Raw genomic sequence first — 27,220 nt, 5'->3', positions numbered from 1 at the left:
TATTCAAAATTGGTTGACGATTGAAAATACTTCAGTTGAGCATTATAAATTATTAATAGTAAAAATGAAAAGAATAAAATTTGAAAATTTTCAGCTCAAATCGTGTCCATGCACATTTAAAACTATTAAATGTTCATTAAGATGTAATTATATTATTCTGTGGTTTTTAAAATTCACTCAAGTGTAATCGATGTCGAATAACAGCATCGTTGGAACCCACAGGTTTTCTGTCCATTAAACTGCATTCAACTGAGAGAAAACCTGTAGGTTCCGATGATGGGGTGAGAGAACTTGTGGGAGTTTTCACCCCCTCCCCCTAACAATTTGAATTTTTATCTGACATCCATATTTTGATCATACAGAGTGTTATTTATACTTGTGTGTTTTGTGAATCGATTAGTTTCAAAATTCATCATAGTTCGGTTTTTTTTGGGGGGGGTGTCTTGGTGAAAACTATGTGTATTTAGTTTTTTGTCAGACACTGAACTTTTGATCTCGCCCCTAATACACAACTCATTTCAAACAAAATGGCTTGAATATCACTGATTTGTTGAAAATAATCATCAGGATAAAAATCAGTGTATAACCCAGCTATGTATCTGAATCAGTTTTATGATTTTTGTTTATTTTTATGATATAAATAACAGATATTCATTCCCTTAAATTGAAAACTCAACAACATAAGCAGTAGTTACAGGTCCTGTTAAATGAATTATGTGGAGTCATAAATTCATGATATAAAAACACTTTCATATTGATTAACAGTTAAGAATTTTCCACACAGCAACTAGTCCATTTCCCAGTGACTTCTCTTGTCATCCAATCACTTGCTTTCTGCATTAAATGTCTAGTCCTCGTCTCCCATGGGGTCATCAGTTATGCAAAGGTCATCGAGCATCTCTTGGAGACTGATCTGTGGCAGACCCTCATCCTCAGTGTCGTCTGTGTCAACGGCAATTGTCTTGCTGTCATCTGTAACAACAATAGATGTACATGATCCAAGATGAATTGATTGATTGAATATTGTGTAACATCCTTCTTGAGAATATTTCACTCATATGGAGACGTCACCACTGCCGGTGAAGGGCTGCAAAATTTAGGACTATGCTCGGCGCTTATGGCCATTGAGCAGGGAGGGATCTTTATTGTGCCACACCTACTGTGACACGGGATTTATCACGGTGACCATGAAATGCATTGATGATTATATTAAGCTTATTTCTGTATTATACAATTAATGACTTCTGATGAAGTCTACTCGTGCCTATATGGACCTATTCATGTATTGGTTGATGGAGGCTGTGGGCCGAGGCCAATCAATACCAGACAAGATCCGTATAGTCATGAGTAGACTTCAACGAAAGTCAATAACTGCTTTGTTAAATGTTAAGGAATTTTACAAGTTTTCACAATATTTTTTTCCATTCCTTCAACAATAAAAACATGCATTATGATAATATTTCAATATTTGAAAACCTAGAAACTGTAACAGTAATAAAATGTTGTGATTTTTTGATTGGTTGATTGAGGTTTTACGCCGTTTTGGCAATATTTCATCCATTTTACGGCAGTGTGATTTTTTTTCTTCTGCACTGTAGTTGATACATAAAATGATTTGACGGTAATCAGTAATGTTTGGTGAATTTGATTTACTGATAAATGCTTTAGAATGCTCTATTTGATAGGTTGATAAAAATGTTGACAAATCTATGATTGGTAAAGAGGAAATCCCAAATAAATCATTTACAGTTATTATTGAGGTGAACTTGCTCTGAGGTACATCCCAGAAAAGATCATCCGGACCAATCAGAGAGCATCAAAATTCCTGTAGTGATCATATAAGAAAAATATTACTGGTGTATCACACCATGTTGCACTTCAAAACAGTTTGCCCTCTGACCTTTGTAAATATTGACAAGTTGCCTGGTAGTCTGATCTTCCTCAAGGTCCTCCAAGAAGTCCGTGTAGTCTCTGAAAATTGTTTAGTGTAAAATGTTGTATACACAAATTTAACATTTAATTTAAGTGAAACTTCTTCAAATAAAGCTTTTTTACACTAGTACATTAACATCATGATGAAACATGAGCAGAGTACCACCCTTTCATGTATAGTTTAGCATTTTCCTTTATATAGTAAAATTTTGAATCGCAAACCTTTCATTGCTGGCCGTTTCCATGTGAAGATCATCATGGAGATGCTTAAGCTTCCATCTCCGCTTTCTGTTTCTAGTGGTCTTATCTCCGAACACTTTCTTCACAATCACCTAACGTACAAATAATAGAAATGACACATTATACTATTTAGTACCAACCCCATAGAAGCCTCGTTTTGAGGATGAAGTTATGAATACTGTGGAGATGTGTCTATATTATTGATGGTATGTGTTGGAAGTAAAACATTCTACAGTGATTGTTAAAAGAGAAGTAACTCACCACATCTGGTAACTTTTCTGCCTTAACTTTCTCCAAGTCTGGATTATTCAAATTGGCATTTGTAAAATCAAATCTGCAAAAAAAAAATTACTTGTAGTTCTTGTAGGACTGGCAATTTCAGTTCCACTAGTCATGATTGGAATAAATCTGTCTTGTATACACACATTGTTTTAACAAGAGTAATGATGATGATGATGAATGGTTTTTATATAGCGCTTTTCCAGCGTATGCTGCTCAAAGCGCTTTACAATACATTATTACTCCAGCAGACCTTATATCAATCTAGAACTTTCTCTGCTTCCTGGGAAGCATACAGTGCAAGCTGCCGTTACAGGCGCTAGAGCACTAACATTCTAACAATATCTTTCACTGTCTATAGCCAGGTACCCCTTTTATACTTGGGTGGAATGAGGAAATTCGGGTAAAGTGCCTTTCCCAAGGACACAACATCGGCCCTGCCGCGGCCAGGACTCGAACCCACAACCTTTTGGTCTAGAGTCTGACAGCCTAACCACTAGGCCACCGCCACCAACAGTACATAATACGCCCGTGAAAAGCTAATATAGGGTGTTTTTCTTACACTATGATTTGTAGAACTGACCTTCAAGTAGTATCAGCAATCATCAGGGTGTGACATACTTTCTTTGCATCGAAAAAACAAGACCAATCATGTACTATCTATGTAATATTTTCACTTGGCATAAGATGTACAGTATGTGTACCAAGTGTAATGGTCCTTGCCCCTATGAATCGGTCTGCATCCTGCTACTATGACCTTGACCTTAAGAAACAATAGGCATCCTCCACTTGGCATAAAGTGTATGTGTACAAAGTTTGATAGTCCTAGCCCTTGACCTTGAAAAAGTTATTGGCATCTTCCTCTCATCATGGTGATCAAATGTACCAAGTTTCAATATCCTGGAGCTTACGGTTTGTATCCTGCCTACAAAGTTTTCCTACTAAGTAATACTATGACCTTGCCCTTTGACTTCTGACCTTGAAAAACGATGTGCATCTTCCTCTTATCATGGTGATCAAATATACCAAATTTTAATATCCTGGAGCTTATGGTTCGGTTTGTATCCTGCCCACAAGGGTTTCCTACTAGGTTTTTCTACTAAGTGATACTACAACCTTGACCTTGAAAAACAATACGCATCTTCCTCTCGTAATGGTGATCAAATGTATAAAGTTGTAAAATCCTGGAGCTTATGGTTCCGTCTGTATCCTGCCAACAAGGTCCAGACGGACGATGGCATACCATAATACATCCCATCTTCGATGAGCGTAAAAAACTGAGCCCATGGGCATCATTGCTCCCAGAGCAGTTGCATTTTTCCTGATGTAAAACTTAAAATCCTAATTGTAGCATCACTGATTCCAAGGGTCATGATGTGAACAAACTATATAAGGATGTTTGTATAGTTTTACAACACTTTTTAAATAAAATTTCAACATTTAAACACTATTGGTTCTTGGGGGTCATGGTGGAAACAAATTTTAATTCACTCTACATATGTATGGTTGCAAATCAATTTCACAAATTCTACCCTAAAAATAGGATTTTAAAAAGCAGTTTCCCATATTTTCCAAAGTGAAACTTTAAGCTTGTGTATCAAATGGACGACTTATTGACTTACCCAAGAACAGTGTCCCCAGCATTAAGCAAGTGCCCCAGGTGTGTCCTGCAAAAGTACTGCTGGTCACTCAGTCCATTTTCTGTGACCTTTGACACCCAAAGGTCAGCCAGTACGTGCTGAAAGAACAACATCAAAACATTCCTCTTTAATAAGATGTAAATGACACAATGTATGTCTTAATCCTTAATCATATTGCATCTTCTCTTATAGCAGATGGAAACATTTGATTGCAATCAATTTCTTAAGTGAAAAGTTAAAATTCACAAGGGATGTGTGACTGAATTCCTCATTTTGGAGGAGTGCACTATATTTCTGTACTCTGTGAGAGCCTGGAGTGGTGAATGGTCTCTCGGTTGTGTGAAGTGTTGGAGTGGTGAATGGTCTCTCGGTTGTGTGAAGTGTTTGTTTCTGTACTCTGTGAGAGCCTGGAGTGGTGAATGGTCTCTCGGTTGTGTGAAGTGTTTGTTTCTGTACTCTGTGACTGGAGTGGAGAATGGTCTCTCGGTTGTGTGAAGTGTTTGTTTCTGTACTCTGTGACTGGAGTGGAGAATGGTCTCTCGGTTGTGTGAAGTGTTTGTTTCTGTACTCTGTGAGAGCCTGGAGTGGAGAATGGTCTCTCGGTTGTGTGAAGTGTTTGTTTCTGTACTCTGTGAGAGACTGGAGTGGTGAATGGTCTCTCGGTTGTGTGAAGTGTTTGTTTCTGTACTCTGTGAGAGACTGGAGTGGTGAATGGTCTCTCGGTTGTGTGAAGTGTTTGTTTCTGTACTCTGTGACTGGAGTGGTGAATGGTCTCTCGGTTGTGTGAAGTGTTTGTTTCTGTACTCTGTGAGAGACTGGAGTGGTGAATGGTCTCTCGGTTGTGTGAAGTGTTTGTTTCTGTACTCTGTGACTGGAGTGGAGAATGGTCTCTCGGTTGTGTGAAGTGTTTGTTTCTGTACTCTGTGACTGGAGTGGAGAATGGTCTCTCGGTTGTGTGAAGTGTTTGTTTCTGTACTCTGTGACTGGAGTGGTGAATGGTCGGGTGTGTGAAGTGTTTGTTTCTGTACTCTGTGACTGGAGTGGTGAATGGTCTCTCGGTTGTGTGAAGTGTTTGTTTCTGTACTCTGTGACTGGAGTGGAGAATGGTCTCTCGGTTGTGTGAAGTGTTTGTTTCTGTACTCTGTGAGAGCCTGGAGTGGTGAATGGTCTCTCGGGTGTGTGAAGTGTTTGTTTCTGTACTCTGTGAGAGCCTGGAGTGGTGAATGGTCTCTCGGTTGTGTGAAGTGTTTGTTTCTGTACTCTGTGACTGGAGTGGAGAATGGTCTCTCGGTTGTGTGAAGTGTTTGTTTCTGTACTCTGTGACTGGAGTGGAGTCTCTCGGTTGTGTGAAGTGTTTGTTTCTGTACTCTGTGAGAGACTGGAGTGGAGTCTCTCGGGTGTGTGAAGTGTTTGTTTCAGTACTCTGTGACTGGAGTGGAGAATGGTCTCTCGGGTGTGTGAAGTGTTTGTTTCTGTACTCTGTGACTGGAGTGGTGAATGGTCTCTCGGGTGTGTGAAGTGTTTGTTTCTGTACTCTGTGAGAGCCTGGAGTGGAGTCTCTCGGGTGTGTGAAGTGTTTGTTTCTGTACTCTGTGACTGGAGTGGTGAATGGTCTCTCGGTTGTGTGAAGTGTTGGAGTGGTGAATGGTCTCTCGGTTGTGTGAAGTGTTTGTTTCGAGTGACAAACTGGGACACATGGATGTATACCTTAAATCAACTTTTATTCGCTTGCGATAAAATTTCATGAAATTCGCGAGAACCTCATTGTTGCATATATTTCTCGTTGTGAGCCAGTCCTTGAACGTCTGTCATAGGCTCGAAAACAATAGTTACTTGCCGCAAACTAGTTTACCACAGGTGAATCGCGAAATAAAGTAGCCGCAAATAAAAGTTGGTTTACATTATTGCGACATTATACCTTGTGTGACATGGGCACTCTGTGGGGGCGGTCCTTCTCTGGAGTAATGTCCACCTGCATCACCATAAATTCCACAAATCTCTTGGGAGAGCAGAGGTTCACAAAGGGATATCTCCAGAATTGAGTTCCACTCACATCAGCCACTACAAATATTCAATGAGTAAACGTGTTTAATGTCATAGGAAAGACAATTTATCTTATAATATGGTGGGGTGACGGTTTACCAGTACTGTATTGGGGGTATATGAGGTGACAGTTGACCTAGCTGTGTGTTGGGGTGTATGAGGTGATAGTTGACCTTGCTGTGTGTTGGGGTGTATGAGGTGACAGTTGACCTTGCTGTGTGTTGGGGTGTATGAGGTGACAGTTGACCTTGCTGTGTGTTAGGGTGTATGAGGCGACAGTTGACCTTGCTGTGTGTTGGGGTGTATGAGGTGACAGTTGACCTTGCTGTGTGTTGGGGTGTATGAGGTGACAGTTGACCTTGCTGTGTGTTGGGGTGTATGAGGTGACAGTTGACCTTGCTGTGTGTTGGGGTGTATGAGGTGACAGTTGACCTTGCTGTGTGTTGGGGTGTATGAGGTGACAGTTGACCTTGCTGTGTGTTGGGGTGTATGAGGTGACAGTTGACCTTGCTGTGTGTTGGGGTGTATGAGGTGACAGTTGACCTTGCTGTGTGTTGGGGCGTATGAGGTGACAGTTGACCTTGCTGTGTGTTGGGGTGTATGAGGTGACAGTTGACCTTGTAGCGTGTTGGGGTGTATGAGGTGACAGTTGACCTTGTAGCGTGTTGGGGTGTATGAGGTGACAGTTGACCTTGTTGTGTGTTGGGGTATATGAGGTGACAGTTGACCTTGCTGTGTGTTGGGGTGTATGAGGTGACAGTTGACCTTGCTGTGTGTTGGGGTGTATGAGGTGACAGTTGACCTTGCTGTGTGTTGGGGTGTATGAGGTGACAGTTGACCTTGCTGTGTGTTGGGGTGTATGAGGTGACAGTTGACCTTGCTGTGTGTTGGGGTGTATGAGGTGACAGTTGACCTTGCTGTGTGTTGGGGTGTATGAGGTGACAGTTGACCTTGCTGTGTGTTGGGGTGTATAAGGTGACAGTTTACCTTGCAGCGTGTTGGGGTCTATGAGGTGCACTGACTGGGTTACACGAGTACAGATACAGATTGGGTTGATATTCCCGAGCATCTGAGCCAGCTTAGTAGGGAGGCACACAATGTTGTCCTGTGTAAAAAAAATTTCAAACATGAATTTATATAATGACACCTCTTTTTTGTACATATTTGTACTTGTAGCAGTAACATTGATTGACACAGATAATACTAAAGCAGGTTACAGATAATGAAGGCAGACAGATGGGCACAGCAATTTTAGCTAGGCCCTGCATCTTCTATAAGGAGTCCTAATAATTTGTAAGAAAAGTTTGTTTCTCTATCTGGATATTGAGAGGGGGATACTAACCTTACAAATAGGAACAATCTCCACAGAGAACGTGTACTTGTACGTAAAGGTGTTATTCCTGATGTCGTGGGAGACCAGTTCTTGTGCCGACTGATACCTGGTTCATCAATACAGAAAGGTCAGGTCTATTTTTAGACAATAACAGATAGAGAGGGTTAAATAAAAAACAAGAGGCCCATGGGCCACATCGCTCACCCGAGTCACCTTGGTCCATATCAGAAGACTTTCCATATATATTTGCATGTAAAACCGTAGTCCCTATTATGGCCCCAAACCTACCCCTAGAGGCCATGGTTTTTGCAAACTTGAATCTACACTATGTCAGAAAGCTTTCATGTAAATGTGAACTTCTTTGGCCCAATGGTTCTTGAGAAGAAGATTTTTAAAGATTTTCCCTATATATTTGTATGTAAAACTTTGATCCCCTATTGTGGCCCCATCCTACCCCACGGGGCCATGATTTTAACAAACCTGAATCTGTACTATATCAGAAAGCTTTCATATAAATCTCAGCTTTTCTGGCTCAGTGGTTCTTTAGAAGAAGATTTTTAAAGATTTTTCCTATATATTTGTATGTAAAACTTTGATCCCCTATTGTGGCCCCATCCAACCCCCAGGGGCCATGATTTTAACAATTTAGAATCTGCACTACCTGATAAAGCTTATCTATAAATTTCATCTTTTCTGGCCCAGTGGTTCTTGAGAAGAAGATTTTTAAAAGATGCCACCAAAATTTCACATATTCTTAATTATCTCCCCTTGAAAAAGGGCATGGCCCTTCATTTGAACAAATCTGAATCCCCGTCACCCAAGGATGCTTTGTGGCAAGTTTGGTTGAATTTGGCCCAGTGGTTCTGGAGAAGTAGAAAATGTGAAAAGTTTAGATGGATAGACAGACGGACGACGGACAAAATGTGATCAGAAAAGCTCACTTGAACCTTCGGTTCAGGTGAGCTAAAAAAGTATCCATAAAGATATAAATATTACCTGCATGGCACAACATTCACCAGAAAATCAACCAGTTTTCGAGCATCTTGTTTTTGAGAATAGAAAAAGTCCAACCCATCTGAAAAGGTCAATACATATACACATTCTGTCATCATGGTGATCACAAACAGGCACTACACTGTGAAATACATGTAGATTTGAGACCTGTGTTGGATACATAAACAACTCCTACCGTGAACAGCTTTGATGTTAACTGTGTTAGCATGGGCCTTGTGTCTCAGAATAAGCTGCTCCAGGAAGAAAAAGGTCTTCTTGTGATCAGTCTGGTAAAATGATAATACATAGTTATCTAGATGTTACATACCAAGCAAGTGGCATTAGATTTCGACTGGCCTCGACCAAACATTCACTCATCCTAAATCTATTTAACAGACTTTATTGATTATATCAGTTAGCACAGAGTATTCCTATGCTTTCAGTCCAGTTAGGGCACACTATTTAGGAATAGTCATTTTTTGGGTTAATAACTTTCCGTAACTTCCTTTATCTAAATTAATTCATATCTAAATTTCATTTCATAATCCTTCAAGTTTTCATGCCTCAAAATAAAAAATTACAGAGGAATCATATCAATTTGCGGGGATAAATTTTTATGGCACTTGAAATTTTAGCTTCACTGAGATGTAATTTCCTGGATATAGTTTGTGTGTTCTCTTGAGGTTTGAAATTCCTGGGATAAGGGTACCAACAAAATCCACACAAATTGTGTCCCAACAAAATCCACACAAATTGTGTCCCAACAAAATCCACACAAATTGTGTCCCAACAAAATCCACACAAATTGTGTCCCAACAAAATCCACACAAATTGTGTCCCAACAAAGTCTAATTATTCCTCAGCAGACGTCACATTTTTTGGGGTTTCCTTTTTTTTTTTTAAATTAATCAATATTCATTCAATTGGTACATTTCATAGCCCTTCATATGTTCATGCCTCAAAATTAAAGATTAGACAGCACATTGCTTTGGGAAATACATTTAGGAACACTATAATTGTAATAAATTTACAAAGTCATATGATTTTTTACGAATCCACCATAAACTTTGGCAGGTGTCCAGATATCCAAAAATGTAGTTTAGATGATATTTTCATGTATTTATTCTTGTTGAAGATTTTACTTCTTCTAGGAGTTTCAGTCCCACCCATAGAGCCCAAAAAAGGGGAAGGGACCATGAAATTCACACCATTTCTTCCCCTCACTCAAATAATGCGACACAGCAGTTTCGGTGATAATTGGTCATGTAGTTTCTGAGAATAAGCCAAAAAGTTTAATAGTTTATCGGGCACAATGGACATGAACAGACAGCAATAGGTCACCTGAGTGACATAGGTGACCTAAAAATGTATACATTGTTTTCTGCATGATAAGGTCATGGTGCAATTCTCATTGCACCTTTTTTTATGAACTTCAGATATCTTCCTCCTTATATCTATATTGTAAGAAGTATCTTAATTACAGGTTCATTGATAGAATTTTTTATTTAGCTGTGATCTATAAATAGAATTATGTGATGATGTCACCACTGTAATGGCTCTTTGTCACTGACAGAGATGGTGGACAAAGTAAGCTAAATCGGCTGACCTTCTGTCTGATTTGTACAACAGCTCTCCAGAAATCCTTGGCCTCTACTCGATGACAGTCATCACACATGTTGTTGTTCACCGTAAACTCAACCACAAAAACCTGCTGCAACACAGCTCCATTCAGCACCTACAAAAACAAACATCATGTAAGTGCTTGCTATTCCTGCAAAGTTTTCATAAGTAAAACAGAAGTTATGATGAAGAAGAAGAGTGACGATGATTTTGGAGATGTATTTACCTCTTTTTGAACAGTGAGTTTGACTTTGACTCTCATGGAGTGGGGCTCAGTCCACACAAATCCAGCATCAACCAGCCTTACCTTCAAACAAGAAATTACACTTTTATATCACATTAAGTATTCATGTACACTTGAATAGTGAATTTCTAATTCTGAAATAGTTTAGTTCAGTCACATGTTGATATAATAGTTTAGCTCAGTCACATGTTGATATAATAGTTTAGTTCAGTCACATGTGTGATATAATAGTTTAGTTCAGTCACATGTGTGATATAATAGTTTAGCTCAGTCACATGTTGATATAATAGTTTAGTTCAGTCACATGTTGATATAATAGTTTAGTTCAGTCACATGTTGATATAATAGTTTAGTTCAGTCACATGTGTGATATAATAGTTTAGCTCAGTCACATGTTGATATAATAGTTTAGTTCAGTCACATGTTGATATAATAGTTTAGTTCAGTCACATGTTGATACATCCACATACTTTACTGAGCCCTTTCAGCTTCTTCAAACAAATGGAGAGGAGCTCCTTAGATTCAAGCTGTGCTGTTATCCAGGTGCTTGGGGGTTGTAAGTATCTACAAAACATTATCTTTAATTATAATCATTTTTCAACAAACATTTCCAAATACTCCACTGATCATATTTGAATTTTAAATTTATAATTGTAAAGACATTGGATTTTATAATTACTCCTTGTTTGTGAAAAACACCAAAAATATGATAATGTTTGATATTTTCAATTTTTTTTAAACCTCTGCTACGAATTTCTGAGACACTCTCTAGCACTTTTCATATTAAAAAATTAACTTAGTACTTTATCTAGAATATAACCAAGATTTCATTTTTATTTTATTTGACTAATATGAACAATGTGACACTAAAACAAAAGGGGGGTGGGTGTCCCCCTCAGAAGTATCAAGTACTGCACTTCACCTACGTAAACAATGTCTGTTTATTAGTATTATATATATTTTGGTGACATAACTGGATATATAATCTGTCATTTTTACTAACTTTACAGTACATGGAGTATTTCATTTGTTACCAAAGTCTTACATTGTTATAATTTTCAGTCTTTCTCATAGTCTAGTATATAATTCGATTTGCTCACATGTTGAATTTGCATACCATTATGCATATTGGATGGTCAGAGAGGAAAATAAGCATTGAAAGGGCATTCTCCTGTTCAACATACGTTTATACCTGTTGCAGTTTCTGCAGAAATACAGTACAGCCTGTTTAGGGATTCCCTCGGTTATATCCACTTGTGTTCTGATGCATGACACACACATATTGGAGGCATTGGGCTCGATCTCGGTGCCGCACTCGCAACACAATCTGTATACAATAAATATTTGCTTAACATAGGAATCTGTATACTAGTACGTAGCTCTTCAGTTTGTAAATGAAAACGGAGTACATAGCAACTTAGAACAAACGGACCAAAACAAGATTTTATTACAGTACAAGATCTTGTTATCATACTTACATGAGATTTGTTGTCTTGTGTATTTCTGTAAGGGAGTAATCCATCTCTAAATGATATTGTCAACACGTGCTTGTGAAATACATCAGTGACGTTTAACCGGAAATCTACATCGCATTCTAAAATGCGAAACCGTTTAGAATTCCTACAGGGGGCGCTAAAACTGTCTTCCATCAAGATCCACCAAGGATGGAGTTTACAGAGGAACCATAAGGGTATGAGACAAACATCATCTTTGAGTGCATTGTTGTAATAATTTGTGTAATCTGAATTGAAAAACCACGATGGATCAGAAATTAATCATTGCGACAGGTCACAAAACCAAGATTATCTAGTACAGTACAGGTCAAAGAAGGTTATCAAAATGGCGTCTGTGTTCAGCTGCACCCAGTCCATGGAGGAGAGAAGAAAAAAACGTTCAAACTGCGTATAAATACCTATCATAAACTCATATAAGATTGAATGATAAACATTGAGATAACTCATAAGATGTGAGATTTTCAAAGTTTGAATATCTCGTGGGGATCCGGGTTTGAATCTAGGTCCCCAGTACACACTGCTTGTCGTAAGAGGCGACTTAATGGAGCGGTCCTTCAGATGAGACTGCAAAAACCGAGACCCCGTGCCACAGCGGGTGTGGCACGATAAAGATCCCTTCCTATTCAAAGGCCGTAAGCGCCGAGCATAAGCCTAAATTTTGCAGCTTTTCACTGGCAATGGTGATCGATCTCTCCATATGAGTGAATTTGATTTATTGAGTGGGATGTAAAACAATGTACAACCAACTAAAGTATTAAATAAGAGGGGAGATGGGGAGGAATGTAGTACGTGTAACATTGTTTTGCTTAGTAAGTTAGTTGGCATTTCATGGACCGTGGATATCGGCTTGGGTAATTCACGTGAAACTGCATGTGTTCGAAATTGGTTTAAAACTTGGTATATAGACCACGTACGGATCTATGCCAAAAACAAGATGACATAGACCTCATCGAATTGGTATAGACCACAACATTGAAAAAAAAATTAACACAAATTAAAAAAATTGTTATTTACTTCTAATGTACTTAGAATGCATATTTTCTTTCCATTTGCAATGTCCTCCTTTCCTCATGACATTTATCAGACATCAACTTTTGGGATAACTATTGCTTTAAACCTGTAAAATCGGCATAGACAATTTAGTCTATCCAAATTACAATTGGCATAGACCGGTGTCATTTGCCATAGAATTGGTCTATGGTTATAAATTTCGAACACTGCTTAAATGAAGGGGTGCATGATATATTCCATTATTTTATTATATATCTTTAGATAGTATAGTGGAGCGTGTCATTGTCTGTGCAGATGATAATAATAATAATAAAATTTATATAATGCCTTATATAAAACAAATAACTCTAAGGCGCTTTACAAGGGTAAGAAGAGGAATGCAACAATAAAACACAATTAAATGACAGTATGACATAAAATCTACCTTATATCTATAAAATTATCAAAATAAAACACTATAATTGAAGATCGATAGCTAAAAGTTTTTGTTGTTTTTTAATAATTCAAAACACAGTTTATACATGTTAGAATCTAAATAGCTAATTAATAAAAACAAGTTTTAAGACGTGAAAATTTCAAGAGATGTCAAGAATGCATCATCAAAATGGTATAATGACACAGGAATTGAGCAACATGACACTAGGTACCACCAATAGACTCCTGGTGGAGACAGGGGGTTGACTTAGTCTCTAGTAGTGTTATTTTATAACAGCTCTCTTTCATACTTTCTTGTAATGTTAATGTATAAACGTTTTGTTAAAAGATAACAGCTAGGTCTTGATGATAAACTGAAACCTCTGGAACATTTGTGATGAGCACATTGTTGTAAATCAATAACAAAGTTGGATTTTTTTATGGCAGAATTTGACCCTGTGAATTTATGTTGCTTCTAAAACAATGATTGATGGAGAAGGACCCATAAATCATCATTGACAGTAGGGAGAGGGCTAAAATAGGCTATACCAGGTACCTTCTGCCTGATCCTATTCACTTTGTGAATAAAATATAGTTTTAAACCATTGACAGTATCACATTTTAGCGCTTAATTTTGTTGCCATCAGATCTCATGCACTATTTGGCGTAATCATGATAAAGCACTTGTTCTGTGGATGAATAAAGAATTTCATATTTTAGCGCAACCATAAATTAGTTCTCTTGCTTCACCAGCAAAGGCGCTAAAACATGCATCAAATATAACAGACACAGTACATCTCCCAGTATGACATCATACGCCTCTGTTGACTTGTGAAGTGAGGTCTGTGACTGACTCATTAGTCTAAAACTTGAAATAGCATAAAAATCAATAAACTTTTAAGCGACAGACCCTGACCTCTGATTAAATTTTTTAGTAATTACAAGTTACAAGAGCTGAATGCTAAGCTTAGATGCCTTTTACACCTGTGAAATAGCTCAGCTGACAAAATTTTTGGTATTGCATAAAATAGTTGATATCAGACAGATATATATATATATATATATACATAAAAATTCAACTCAATCTGTCATTTCATAAAACTGTGAATTGATAAGGTCAAATCATGTCATTCGTGAACCATTGATAAGGTCAAATCATGTCATTCGTGAACCTATACTTCTTTGGAAACAGAAAGCCTCTTACAAAAAAAATCCCCCCCCCCCTACATTTTTTGCTGGAATAGCCCATAGGGCTCCAATGAGTCAGTATACAGTAAATGTACTTACTGTAGGTAGTATAGTAATAATTTATTAAAAGCTTTCTGTGCAAGTTTTGTAGTTGTGTGATTTTATGTACACCTCTAATATAAATCCACACATGTACCAAATGTCCACCAAATGTAAATAGAATTGGAAAAATGCAGTGATATAAATTCATGATTTTGCATTTTATGTGTATGTTGCAAATGTTCTAAGTTTTGATTGAACCATTTTAAGTAGTTTTGTAAATGTGCACACTTGTTAACTATGAAATACTGTCAACTGATTACACATTGTAGATATCGAAGAGATTCACAGAAGTGTAGCAGGATGGATGTACTTGTGAGCCTGAAACACGATGGGAAGCTCAGTGATTGCCTGCATAAAGCCTATACTTCCAAACATTTGTGTGATGTAAAAGTCGTGACTTCGGATCAGTCCACTTTCTATACACACCGACTTATTTTAACAGCGTTCTCAGACTTCTTTCAGAGGAAGATCAGAGGACGACAAGATTCGTATAATATGGTCATTCCAATAGGTAAAAATAGATTCCCATGTTTTCAGTTCTTTTGTGTGTTAATTCAATTGAAAAACTGCAAAAAGACCTTTGACACATAACAGACTGTTTATTTGCAAAGCTTTTAGAATAATTCTACAGTAAAACTCTGATATAGCGAATTTCTGCGGACAGTGCCGGACACTATAAAAATTCGCTAAAAGCATAATACGCTTATACATGTAGCGAATTCATAATTCAAATATAACGAATTCGTTATAAAACTGGTTTGTTCTACATGTAAATCAGTTGTATAAGAAAGCAGCAATCGATATACTTGCATTTTATTGTCTCTATGAGAAATTAAGCCTAATTTCAAGAAGACGTATTTTTATACAAGAACTATACACACTGATTTATCTATGATAATTTTTCATGATGGATTATTGACGCAAGAACATGTCGAAAGAAAAGTGTCAACAAAATTATGTGCAATACATACAAACAGTCTATCGCAGTTGTCATTTACTTGTTGCTTTACACAAAGAAAGGAGTGTACGATAAAATAAATGCAATCAAGCTTCAAATTTAATTAACGAGAATAGGAAACACCGACAATAGTATGGATCTTTTATGGCAATGGAAAGCGATTGTTAAAAATCACAAGTTTAAATGGAAAAAAAAAATTCGTTATAAAAGGTGATTTTTACGTTCATTTTTAATTCAAGGGGAATAGAAATTTACTTCGTTATATCCGTAAATTCGCTATATCCATGTTCATTATAGATGCAGGTTTTTCTATAGAATAAAGAATTTGCCGGGGAAATTGATTTCACTTCGCTATAGCCGTAATTTCGCTATATCCATGTTCACTATATTCGAGTTTTACTGTATTATGAATGTAAAATCAAAGAAATGTGTAAAATCAATCTATAAATTTTAATTAGCTGTTTTGTTTCCACTACCGCTTCAGAAATGGTAGCACATTCAAAACAGCTGATTTTAATTAGATAGGGTGTAAAATGTTCTTAGTCTAGCAATGTGCACAATTGTCACAAGTCTTGTAAAATCTCGGAGGAAAGTAACTGAACCTGTTGAATGTGATTCATCCTTTAACGAGAATTTGAAAACAATGTATGCATGTCAAGTAAATGATATTTTGAGTTATATGATAAAGAAGTGAAATATTCGGTGTTAATACAGTGCCATTCATCAATACCTGTCAGTAAACTTCAAGATATGCAGAACCAAAAGAGTTTTCTTTGGGATTATTTTTCTTTCTTTTGTGCAGATTTAAAAAGTATCTAAAAGTACATGTACTACAAATCAGTGCTTATATTAAGGAGGTACTCTACATCGCCATAATGGCTAACTTCCTTTTAGAACATATTAGAATATGAATATTAGCAATATTTTGTCTATTCATTTCAAATATCATTGCCTAGCTGAGTAGCTCAGTAGGTAAGCACATTGTCTGCTGAACTGTAAATCGCAGGTTCGAGTGTAGCAGGGGTTTAACTTAAATTTTTTCCAGATTGCTTTCCACTGAAACTGCTTATTTTTTTTACTAATTACAGCGAATTACAAAAGACTGGTTGAGTTTTCAATTGCCTGCTGGATTGATCAATAGACTTTACAATTTGGTCAGCAAAGTATCACATTTGGTCTGAATTTAGGTCATAAAGTTACTCAGGTATGACAAAGAATTGACCACTTTTTTTCTCAGTATGAGTGACAACCCTGTCCAGTTTTACTGATTATTTCAGGAAAAGAATTTCTCTCATTGTATAGGTCAATGATTTCTTTGTTTGTTTCTTCAGAAATTTCCTTTCCATTTCTAAAATATCTCTCCGTCTTATTTTTTTTTTCATGGTTATTAGCTGAAAAGGTGTTGTTAAATTCCCAAAGAAAGACAATGCTAGGCAAATGTGCACTAACCAACCCTGGAAACTATAAATAGAATAACTAAACAATAGAAGACTGAACCTGAATGGTTTAGCTAGATTAGAACGTAACCCACTTTTTCAGCCAATCAAACACCCCGAAATCTCACAAAGAAATGATTCTTCGTGGTGAAGAATCGCTCTATTTTTCAGCTACTGAAGAGTGTTTGATTGGTTCATTTTGCAAGAAACTGTGAAATGGGCGTTACTTTTTTGATTTTGCAGAATAAACCAAAACGAACATTGAAACACCGTATAAAAACAAAAATTCCAGTTAATGCAATTGTATTTGTAATTCACATTTTTAAAATTCAAATTCCAACTAATTTTTTTTTTTGGATCGCCTTTGTGAATAAGTTTTTAAAAAAACACTTTTCGGAACTGACAAACATTTTGTACTCCACACGCAGATATCTCTGTATGGACGATGAAATGTGGGTTAGTTTATTGGGCGGGTGAGTATCTCCATTTAATGTGATTTATTTCGCAGATGAAGCGTTGAAGCCAATAAATCGAACATTTCGTGCATTTGATCCTTCGGGTCTGCTGGAATAGAACCTCTCTCCAAATGGGTTAAAATTTGCAAGTTTCTGTTCTCCGCCAAATCCTTCCACAACTTGATAGCCATATTTCACTTTGCCTTATTTTCAGAGGCACCACGTTTAACTCTTTCTCAGCGATTTCCTCCGAACTCAAAGGTGCAAAAAAACGACCATTATTTGCCACATTATGATACAAACTTTGAGTAGGAATGTTCATCAATTGGTGGCTTTAAAATATTTTCCATCCCAGTCTCCTAGTATGGCAAAATCTATTTCCTTTACATCCAACAAAACCCGACTTGATTGATCATTGAATGTCCATTTTGAAAGTATGCGTGTTTGATTTTCACGGGAATTGTGCTCGATTTGTACAGTGGCTCCCTAATCAAACCGTCAACTCGGGCATGACACTATTGTGACACACTAATGGGTGGGGTTCATTTTGAAACATTGATTTCATTGGTTGGGTTCTGTTCTAAGTCAGTAAGATCATATGAAGAGAAATCTTCGTCACAAAGAATAGGCTTCGCTTCGCTCCGCCCATTCTTTGTGACGAAGATTTCTCTTCATATATTATGATCTTGCTATTACATAACAGGAATTCTATTGGTCAGAAACATGTAACAATAAAAGAGTATTCTGGAAGTTTTCTTTGTGTGATATGAATGGACTGACCTCAAATATAGATTGACAAACAGATGAATGGTACATGTGGACACTTTATGAGATGTCTATGAAAATTTCTAAAGTGAAATTTATGAGAGTTTAGTAATTAAGTTCAATTTAATCAATCATCAAAAAAATTATATGAGAGAGAGAGAGAATGCACCCTTTACTTTACTTAAAGTAATCAAAAGTATTTTTGAAAGAGAAATATAATCAAATTTTATTTTATTTCAAATTTATTGATTTAGAAAGACTAGAAATAATGTTTCAAATATAAGAGAGAAAGAGAGTGCACTTTTTTTTTTTTACTTAAACATGTTAAAGTAATCAAATGTATATTTGAGAGAGAAATATTATCAAATTTGATTTTATTGATATTCACTTTAAAAAAAACACCTAGGGAAATAGCTGCAAAAGACACTGAAATCAACTCAGATTTACCTGTAAAAGCAATCTACACTTTGTGACCTAAATTCAGACCAAATGTGATTCTTGGCTGACCAAATTGTAAAGTCTATTGATCAATCCAGCTGGCAATTGAAAACTCAACCGGTCTTTTGTAATTCACTGTAAAGTAAATTTGAAAGTTTTCAGTTTCAAAATAATGTTGTATATACACGTATCCTCTTCTTTTCATCCATATCAAACATCTCAGGTATAGGATTCCTCCTTAATTTTGAATATACATCATCTTTCAGACGTGGATTCAGCAGTCTTTAAAATCCTGATAGAATTCATGTACACCGGTCAGCTGTGTGTTACTATGGAAGAGAAAATTTCTCTCTATCATGCTTCAGTGATTTTGGAGATGGATACGGCACAAGATCTCCTACAACAGGCGTATATTTCCAGCGAGTGGCCCAGTATTATGAATGCCAAGGTCCTTAAAAATGTCACTGGTTCTGATCACAGTGTCATGATTGAACCAGATTCTGAGGTCAAGGACAAAAACATTCGATCAGTGTGTCATGTGACAGAAGGCACCATTAGCAGTGCCACAAGTAGTGAAATGTCCAATTTACATTCACCAAAAAAGAAAAGAGGCAGAAAGAAAAAGAAAACGGAGGTGAAAATAGAGGAACCCGAGGATTTTGTGCAAGTGAAGGTGTCTGAACCGGAGATTCAAGGTGTCCCAGAATCAGCAGATGATGGAATGACGACCAGAAACCGTGGGAAAAGGAGACCAGTCATGGACAGTCCAGGCAAAAAAAGACAGACAAAAAAGAAAGACTCAAAAGAGCAAAAGAAAAAAGATGCCAAAGGAAAGAAAAAGGAGGGCATTACGAAAGACAAATCTAAAAAAGTTGTCAAGATCTGGGTTCCCAAAGGGTCCACAGCAAGATGTGACGTCTGTGGGAAAACACTGAACTCTCACATTGCGCTTAAAAGACATATGGTTATTCAACACAAGGAGATATCACTCAAGTTCACCCAAAGTCGTGCTATTGTAAGCAATATTATTAAGGGGTCAGGATCCCTGCGTTACTGCACACTTACAGACTACAGTAAAAAGTTCATGTGTACAATTTGTGCTTGTAACTTTCAGTTTTACAGCTTGTTTTACAGACACATTCAAGAGAATCATATGCCGTTCTACGCGGGTGATAAACAAGGGGAATTCTACAAAGTAGTCAAACACATCCAGAAAATGAAATCTATATATAAAAAGAAAAAGAAAAACAAAGGTATAAAAGCAGTTAAGAAAACTAGGCGAGTCCTGTCAAGTAAAGAGTATGAAAAGTGCTGCTTTTGCCATTCCGTCCTTTCAAAAGGGAGAATCTATGCAAGTCACCTCATCAAGAAACATTATTTGAGTTTTGAGAAAGCCAAGGAATTGACCGGGTACCCGAGGTATCGTCTGCAGCAGAAGTGGGAGTGTCCTGATTGTAATTTAACATTTGTTGGAAACAAAGCCCTGAAAAGCCATTTTGAGGGAGTACACCAACTTGATGACATGAAATACCCGTGTTCCGAGTGTGATAGTTCCTACTCCTCGCTGGGCACCATCAAGTCACACTTACGATGGGTTCACAAGAAGTCTGCCGCTGAAGTTCGGGAGGCCCTGAAGAACTCCGTTGCCTGTGAGGTTGAGGGGTGCGACTACTCCACAGGAAACATGATGACCATGAAGCTGCATGTTGTGAAGGAACACCCCCAGGTCCAGTTCCGGTGCCCTGAGTGCAACTTCACCTTCCATGTGAAAAAGACGCTTAATCGACACATGATAGTCAAACATCTCCGACGTTCTGAGCATCTGAAAAAACAGTGTGACTCATGTGGAAGGAGGTTTAGTAAGAACTCCCAGCTCCATGTTCATCAGTTCCTCAAACATGGGGTCTACCATAACGAGATGAAGGTAAGTGTGCATCATGTGTGCTTAGAAAGTATTGATTAGGCCAAACTGAAAAAAGTTGTTTGCCCTTGACAACCAACTGAAATCAATCTCCTCCACTCAAATTTTTTTTTTCATGACCAGTTTAGAACCATTTGAAGTAAGAGTTCAGCATAAACTGTTTTGCCTAACCTTAATCAAATCTTAATATTTATGTTTCATTGACATCACCATATTGGTGCAGAAGTTGATAATAATCAAATGGAAAGCAATAAAACTATTAACAACATCTTTACCCAATTAGTGTGCAAGTGTTTTAAACACAAAAATTTGGTTTCCTGTGCATAAATCACTCACCTAGTCTAAATAATTACACACACATTTTGCAGAATGATTTAAAATCTCTTGGAATAACAGTTTCTTGTATGGGGTCAGTACCATAGTGTGATTGGTCATTGATATCAACGTATTCAAATTGAAAATTTGGCAAAGGTGTTTATGAAAGTAATCTTAGATTTTCCATTTGATTTTTGCCAGTGTCCCCGAGTTGACAACGTCGTTCTTATGGAGGATCACTCTTTCTGTTTTTCTTGCAGTTATACCGCTGTGAATACAATGGCTGTAACAAAGTGTGCATGTCCAGCTCTAGTCTGAAGTCTCACATGAGACGACACTCCACGGACAAAAACTACGAATGTCAGTACTGCTCGCTCCGACTCAAAACTGAGGTGTAAGTCGGGAAGGGAGATCACTGAATTTTTCTCATGGTTAATGATGTAGCAATTGTTAGTTTTTCATGCAAAGCACTTTTATTGAATAGTGTGATATGTAGAGGACTTGGATGATGGAGATAGTTTTATCAAAGTACTATATAGAGATAGTTTTATCAATGTACTAAACAGAGAAAGTTTTATCAAAGTACTTTATAGAGATAGAATATGGTAGTTAACAGATAACTCAAGTCAAAGACGTTTTGTAGCTATAGGTATGGAGCTTTATAGGGGAAAAATATGGTATAGTACCAAATTTTTCCCAGAGAGCTACAGTTCTGCAGCTACAACCTCTGAAGAGTTTAACTTGAATATTATACGCTTAGAAAAATAATGTTGAACATTTAAAAAAAAAAAATAGAAATTAATGGTTAGAAGTATTTCCTTCCGTTTCAGCACCCTAAAGAAGCATATTAACAAGATGCACCTTGGGATCCGTCCTCACCTGTGTCAGGTGTGTGGACAGAGGTTTGGAGAAGAATCAGAGTTACAGTCTCACATCAAGAACCGCCACTCTACCGACAAGGACTACCAGTGTGAACACTGTCCCTACGCTACTGCTAATAAAGCCACGTTCTACAGTAAGTGTACTAAACACGATTAGTACTAAACACGATTAGTACTAACCACGATTAGTACTAAACACAATTAGTACTAAACACAATTAGTACTAAACATGATGAGTACTAAACATGACAAGTACTGAACACGATGAGTACTAAACATGATGAGTACTAAACATGAGAAGTACTAAACATGATAAGTATTAAACATGATAAGTATTTAACACAATAATCACCATTGTCAACACTATACAAAACTAGGATAATCAAGTATGTGCAGCATGATCTGATTGTACAGAAATTTGTTTTAATGTCACCATTAATACTCTGACTAGACATTCTGTATAGATTTGTTTTAATGTCCCCATTAATACTCTGACTAGACATTCTGAATAGATTTGTTTTAATGTCCCCATTAATACTCTGACTAGACATTCTGTATAGATTTGTTTTAATGTCCCCATTAATACTCTGACTAGACATTCTGTATAGATTTGTTTTAATGTCTCCATTAATACTCTGACTAGACATTCTGAATAGATTTGTTTTAATGTCCCCATTAATACTCTGACTAGACATTCTGTATAGATTTGTTTTAATGTCCCCATTAATACTCTGACTAGACATTCTGTATAGATTTGTTTTAATGTCCCCATTAATACTCTGACTAGACATTCTGAATAGATTTGTTTTAATGTCCCCATTAATACTCCGACTAGACATTCTGTATATATTGGGTTTGTAATTTGTTTCTTTTTGTAAAAGTACAGATTTTCATTACAATTGAAAAGAGAAGGCCTAACTCAAGTCATTTATTTGTTTAGAATTACGTGATTTAATGTAAAACAGACTCATCTCCTGTTAACCATCACCACAACACTACATCTGACATACAAAACCTGCAGAATTTCAGAGCTTCAAGATTTATTGATTTGTAAAAAGCAAGAAAAGTAATTAGCATTTCATAGAAACCACAACTGGAGGTTAAAGAAAGTAAGAATTTTATTTGATCTTACAGCTCATTTGTTCATGGTTCACAAAGTTAAAGCTAAAGAAGACACAAGGAAGGAGTTCTGCTGCCCTCATTGTGATTTCACAACCTTGCTTGGACATAGGTTTAAGACCCACCTGAACGGCCATAAAAACATTCGAGAGTACTCTTGTAATATGTGTGACAAAAAGTTCATTTCAAGTTCGACCCTGCGAGCCCACAAGCAATGGACTCATTCTGAGAAAAAATATGACTGTCCGCACTGCGATTACCAGACTAAGACGTCTCAGAAACTGAACGAACACATCCGAATTCAACATCAGCTGAAGGGGTTCAAACCGTACAGGTGCCCCTATTGTACGTTTACGTGTGCTACTGGTGGGAACACACGGAAACACATAAAACAGAAACATAAGGACATGGAGGTGCGATACATTAGGGATGACAGCCTGCTGGAGGCGGCAAGGCTGGCCAGGAAATCCGGAAACACAATGTCTCTCAATTACATCTCCGTTCAGGAGGAAGTGATTCCAGATGCACAGCCCGGATTCGAGTTACAGGATTTTCAGTTAGCGACTCATCAGCAGGACACTGGTCACCATGGGAACCAGCAAATCCAGCTGACTGGAACGCCTGCTGTGGTAGAAGTCAGTAACCTTCACACGCTAACAAATGTTGCTGTCCATTCTGACCCGATTATTGACCCAAGTCATCATGTCCACCCAACTAGCCTTGTACAAGTACCTCAGGAAGTCATGGTCTCAAATGAAAACATTGTTGTCCATAATCACGGAAACATCGTTACCCTCGGCAATGTCCACCAGTTAACGGAGGATAGTGTGGGCTACTCCGCAGCTATAGTGAATGCCATTAATCAATCTATGCAACACTTGTAACAACACCACACTTTGAGCAATACAAACATAAGTATTTATTATTGTACCTGTGTGTGATCAATATCGAAGACATTAGTAACAGTACCATTAGTGGTTACAGTATTTGTTAATGTACAGTAAAACTCATTTATATGGAACTCTGTTATTAAGAAATCGTGTTTATAATGAAATATTTGAAAATCCCCCACAACATCCAAAAACTTGGAGATCAGAAAATTTGTTATGCAAATTTTTCAAATATACGGAGGTGATATTTAATCTCCAGTATAAATTTCACAGTTTTCTATGAAATGTCAGTTATTGAGACTTCACTGAATTTTATTATATAGGTAACGTACAGTTTTTTGCCCAGTTCCGGATCATTGCCAGTTCCGAATCACTTTGAAATTTTTAAAAAATACCTAATTAATGAAATTATTTTTACTTAGAAAGGTAAATCATGTTGAAAATGATTACTGAGGGATACAAAACTATTGTAATTTTTATCCAACCCAGGTTTATTATTTGTCACACTTCTTTAATACATTAGGACTTCGACATCTTGGTCACTTACACACGTTTGGAAAAAAATTGCGCTGGAGGGAAAAGTTGTCTGTAGCTAAAGAATAACCAAGTCTTCTTCACAAAAAATGAATGCATTTAATTGATCTTTCAGCAAATGCATCAATAACTATTTCTTCAGTGAATGCATTATTGTAGTTGAGATGCCTTACCAAAGAGACAACATCTGTTTGTCCAATTCCGGATCAGTTGTGTCAACTACTGTCATACGCGACTTGTTGAACTAAACTTTGAGGACTATCACAGTTTATATTAAATGCACTGTTATAGAAGTAGTGTCAGATATAATAAGCACACATTTTTATTTTTTTTTTAAACACAATAAACTATTTTTTTCCTGATTACCAAAATGGATCCCCCCCCCCCCCCCCCCCCCGGAAACACATTTTAAACTGAGAAAATCGGGACAGTCTTGAAAATGAAAATTAAAAAGAATATTTTAAGCATATTAATATACATGAATGACTGTTATTTTTTCTTCCCAACCCCGCCTACTTCACAAGTGAGCTTTTCTGATCACCCGTATTCCGGAGTCCGTCCGTCTGTAAACTTTTAACATTTTTGACTTCTTCTCAAAAACCACTGGGCCAATTTCAACCAAAGTTGGCTCAAAGCATCCTTAGGTAAAGGGAATTCTAAATTGTTAAAATAAAGGGCCAGGCCACCATCCAAAGGGAGATAATCAAGAAAAGGTAAAAATAGAGTAGGGTCATTAAAAAATCTTCTTCTCAAGAACCACTAGACCAGAAAAGATGAAATTTATAGATAAGCTTTATTAGGTAGTGCAGATTCTAAATTGTTAAAATCCTGGCCCCCGGGGGTCGGATGGGGCCACAATAGGGGATCAAAGTTTTACATACAAATATATAGGAAAAATCTTTAAAAATCTTCTTCTCAAGAACCACTGAGCCAGAAAAGCTGATATTTACATGAAAGCTTTCTGACATAGTGCAGATTCAAGTTTGTTAAAATCCTTAGGGGATCAAAGTTTTACATACAAATATATAGGAAAAATCTATAAAAATCTTCTTCTCAAGAACCACTGAGCCAGAAAAGCTGATATTTACATGAAAGCTTCTGACATAGTGCAGATTCAAGTTTGTTCAAATCATGGCCCCTGGGGTAGGATGGGGCCACAAGGGGGGATCAAAGTTTTACATATAAATATATAGGAAAAATCTTTAAAAATCTTCTTCTCAAGAACCATTGGGCCAAAGAATTTCACATTTACATGAAAGCTTTCTGACATAGTGTAGATTCAAGTTTGCAAAAACCAGGGTAGGTTGGGGGCATAATAGGACTTACGGTTTTACATGCAAATATATATGAAAAGTCTTCTGATATGGACCAATGTGACTCAGGTGAGTGATGTGGCCCATGGGCCTCTTGTTTTATAAACACAATAAACTATTTTTTTTCCCTGATTACCAAAATGGATACCCCCCCCCCCCCCCCCGTAAAACACATTTTAAAATGAGAAAATCGGGACAGTAGATATACTATGTATTGCATCTAGATTTACATCTTGAAATTGAAAATTAAAAAGAATAGGCCTACTGTAGTCAATTCAATTTTAAGCATATTAATACAATGAATGACTGTTATTTTTTCTTCCCAACCCCGCCTACTCCACAAGAAAATGCCGAAGGATTGTTATCTCGGGTAGATATACCGTTAGATCATAACCACAATCAGAGAAAGATAATTATTAATGTTGATTGAGAGAATTTTGAATGCCGCAGTTTTGGCTATGCCAATGCCTAAATGTGAAGCTTTGAATATTCAATAATGTAAAGATTAATTTAAACTAGTGTTTGATTTGATTTGATTTCTACAAAAATTAGGTATATATTAAGCGAAATAAACGTACACACATACTGATTAAAGTTTCTGACTGATTGAAAGTAGGATCGGGTCAGTAAAGGTCAAATCGGCCTGCATTCGTTTCAAACATCCCCGTGATTCGGAACTGACCCATGAACACGGTTATGGAAAATGCAAAGGCCGGTGATATTTACCACGATTTTCAAATAATTTTTTTTTTTCATTTAGTAACTTCTGATCTTCTCACAAGACGATTAAAGCCTACAGTATCTTCGTGGATTATACCGTTGTTAATGAAATGTGATCCGGAATTAGGCAAACGACTGTATAAACAAATGAATTTTTTCCCCAAATATTAATTAAACTCTCTTTGGTATAGAGTATACATAATCAGTTGACATTTCAACTTAATTGGCACACTATGACCTACTTTAGGACTAAAGTAGATCAAATGGTTTCCTGGACTTTCATCATCATAATTAGATATTGCTCCGACATTTTGTTTCAACTTCACTCTCGGAGAAATACATAATCAGTTCACATGTCAGATGGATTGGTGCACCATGACCCACTTTAAGGCCTTCTATTCAGATGTGTGTTGTATCAATTCAGTGTGCACAATATACTTCCAGGTGAACTTCACTGTCTGACAGGCGCAGATTGTACCGTTTGCGGTACTCTTGTTTTTGTTGGATAGAACTGATATTTAATACTCATTCATTTTAAATTTGATTTTTAGATTAAGAATTTAAATTCTTTGTAATGTACACTGTATAGAAAGGATATGCCATTTTTCCCATAATTATTTGAAAATATTTTACAAATTTCCATCCCTATGATCTTCCAAAGTTTTACACAGGTATCTACATGCAACATTTATGGCATTGCTTAAAATTAGGGACAATCAGATGTTTGTTGAAACTGGAAATCAGCAATTATAATTATATGCCATTTTATTGCATAAAATGAACCTAATTAATTTGCATGTACTTTGTACGTTTACATATTAATAACTTGTTACCAATTCCAATATTGTACTGATGTTACATGTATATTAAATTGTCCATGCATTGCCACATCACATTTTACCAATAAATGTTTGTTATTTAA

The 27,220-nt window shown here is 36.8% G+C and overlaps 2 protein-coding genes across 3 annotated transcripts; one reads left to right on the top strand and one right to left on the bottom strand.

Annotated features, from left to right (window-relative positions):
- Positions 1-594: 594 nt before the first annotated feature.
- On the bottom strand, positions 595-11,937 carry LOC125683883 (60S ribosomal export protein NMD3-like). Its single transcript, XM_048925385.2, has 15 exons — positions 11,803-11,937; positions 11,517-11,651; positions 10,795-10,888; positions 10,307-10,387; positions 10,067-10,195; positions 8,657-8,747; positions 8,464-8,542; positions 7,477-7,573; positions 7,122-7,239; positions 6,010-6,152; positions 4,074-4,189; positions 2,434-2,506; positions 2,155-2,264; positions 1,901-1,971; positions 595-972 (listed from the first exon to the last, which is right to left on the bottom strand). Exons 1-15 carry the CDS (start codon positions 11,844-11,846, stop codon positions 848-850), a joined length of 1,506 nt encoding a protein of 501 aa, XP_048781342.2. The 5' UTR covers positions 11,847-11,937; the 3' UTR covers positions 595-847.
- On the top strand, positions 11,916-27,220 carry LOC125683881 (zinc finger protein 99-like). 2 transcript variants are annotated; one of them, XM_056141415.1, is made up of 6 exons: positions 11,916-12,014; positions 14,823-15,064; positions 18,872-20,529; positions 21,102-21,235; positions 21,672-21,856; positions 22,857-27,220. In XM_056141415.1, exons 2-6 carry the CDS (start codon positions 14,854-14,856, stop codon positions 23,723-23,725), a joined length of 3,057 nt encoding a protein of 1,018 aa, XP_055997390.1. In that variant the 5' UTR covers positions 11,916-12,014; positions 14,823-14,853; the 3' UTR covers positions 23,726-27,220. The 2 variants fall into 2 exon arrangements, with proteins under 2 accessions (XP_055997390.1, XP_055997389.1); XM_056141414.1 differs by lacking the exon at positions 11,916-12,014 and adding an exon at positions 12,141-12,226.

This window comes from Ostrea edulis, chromosome 6 (genome assembly GCF_947568905.1).
Source record: "Ostrea edulis chromosome 6, xbOstEdul1.1, whole genome shotgun sequence".
In the NCBI taxonomy this organism is placed as follows: domain Eukaryota; kingdom Metazoa; phylum Mollusca; class Bivalvia; order Ostreida; family Ostreidae; genus Ostrea; species Ostrea edulis.
Note: the sequence above shows the minus strand (reverse complement) of the source record. Positions and strands in the feature narration are given on the sequence as shown.

Excerpts from the sequence above, each read along its gene's own strand:
- LOC125683883 (XM_048925385.2), bottom strand. The coding sequence starts at position 11,846 with ATGGATTACTCCCTTACAGAAATACACAAGACAACAAATCTCAT. Across the intron at positions 8,748-10,066 it reads TTGTACAAATCAGACAGAAG|ACTGATCACAAGAAGACCTT; the intron begins GTCAGCCGATTT and ends TCATTTTACCAG. Across the intron at positions 1,972-2,154 it reads GAAACGGCCAGCAATGAAAG|AGACTACACGGACTTCTTGG; the intron begins GTTTGCGATTCA and ends AACAATTTTCAG.
- LOC125683881 (XM_056141415.1), top strand. The coding sequence starts at position 14,854 with ATGGATGTACTTGTGAGCCTGAAACACGATGGGAAGCTCAGTGATTGC. Across the intron at positions 20,530-21,101 it reads TCTACCATAACGAGATGAAG|TTATACCGCTGTGAATACAA; the intron begins GTAAGTGTGCAT and ends TTTTTCTTGCAG. Across the intron at positions 21,236-21,671 it reads CTCCGACTCAAAACTGAGGT|CACCCTAAAGAAGCATATTA; the intron begins GTAAGTCGGGAA and ends CTTCCGTTTCAG.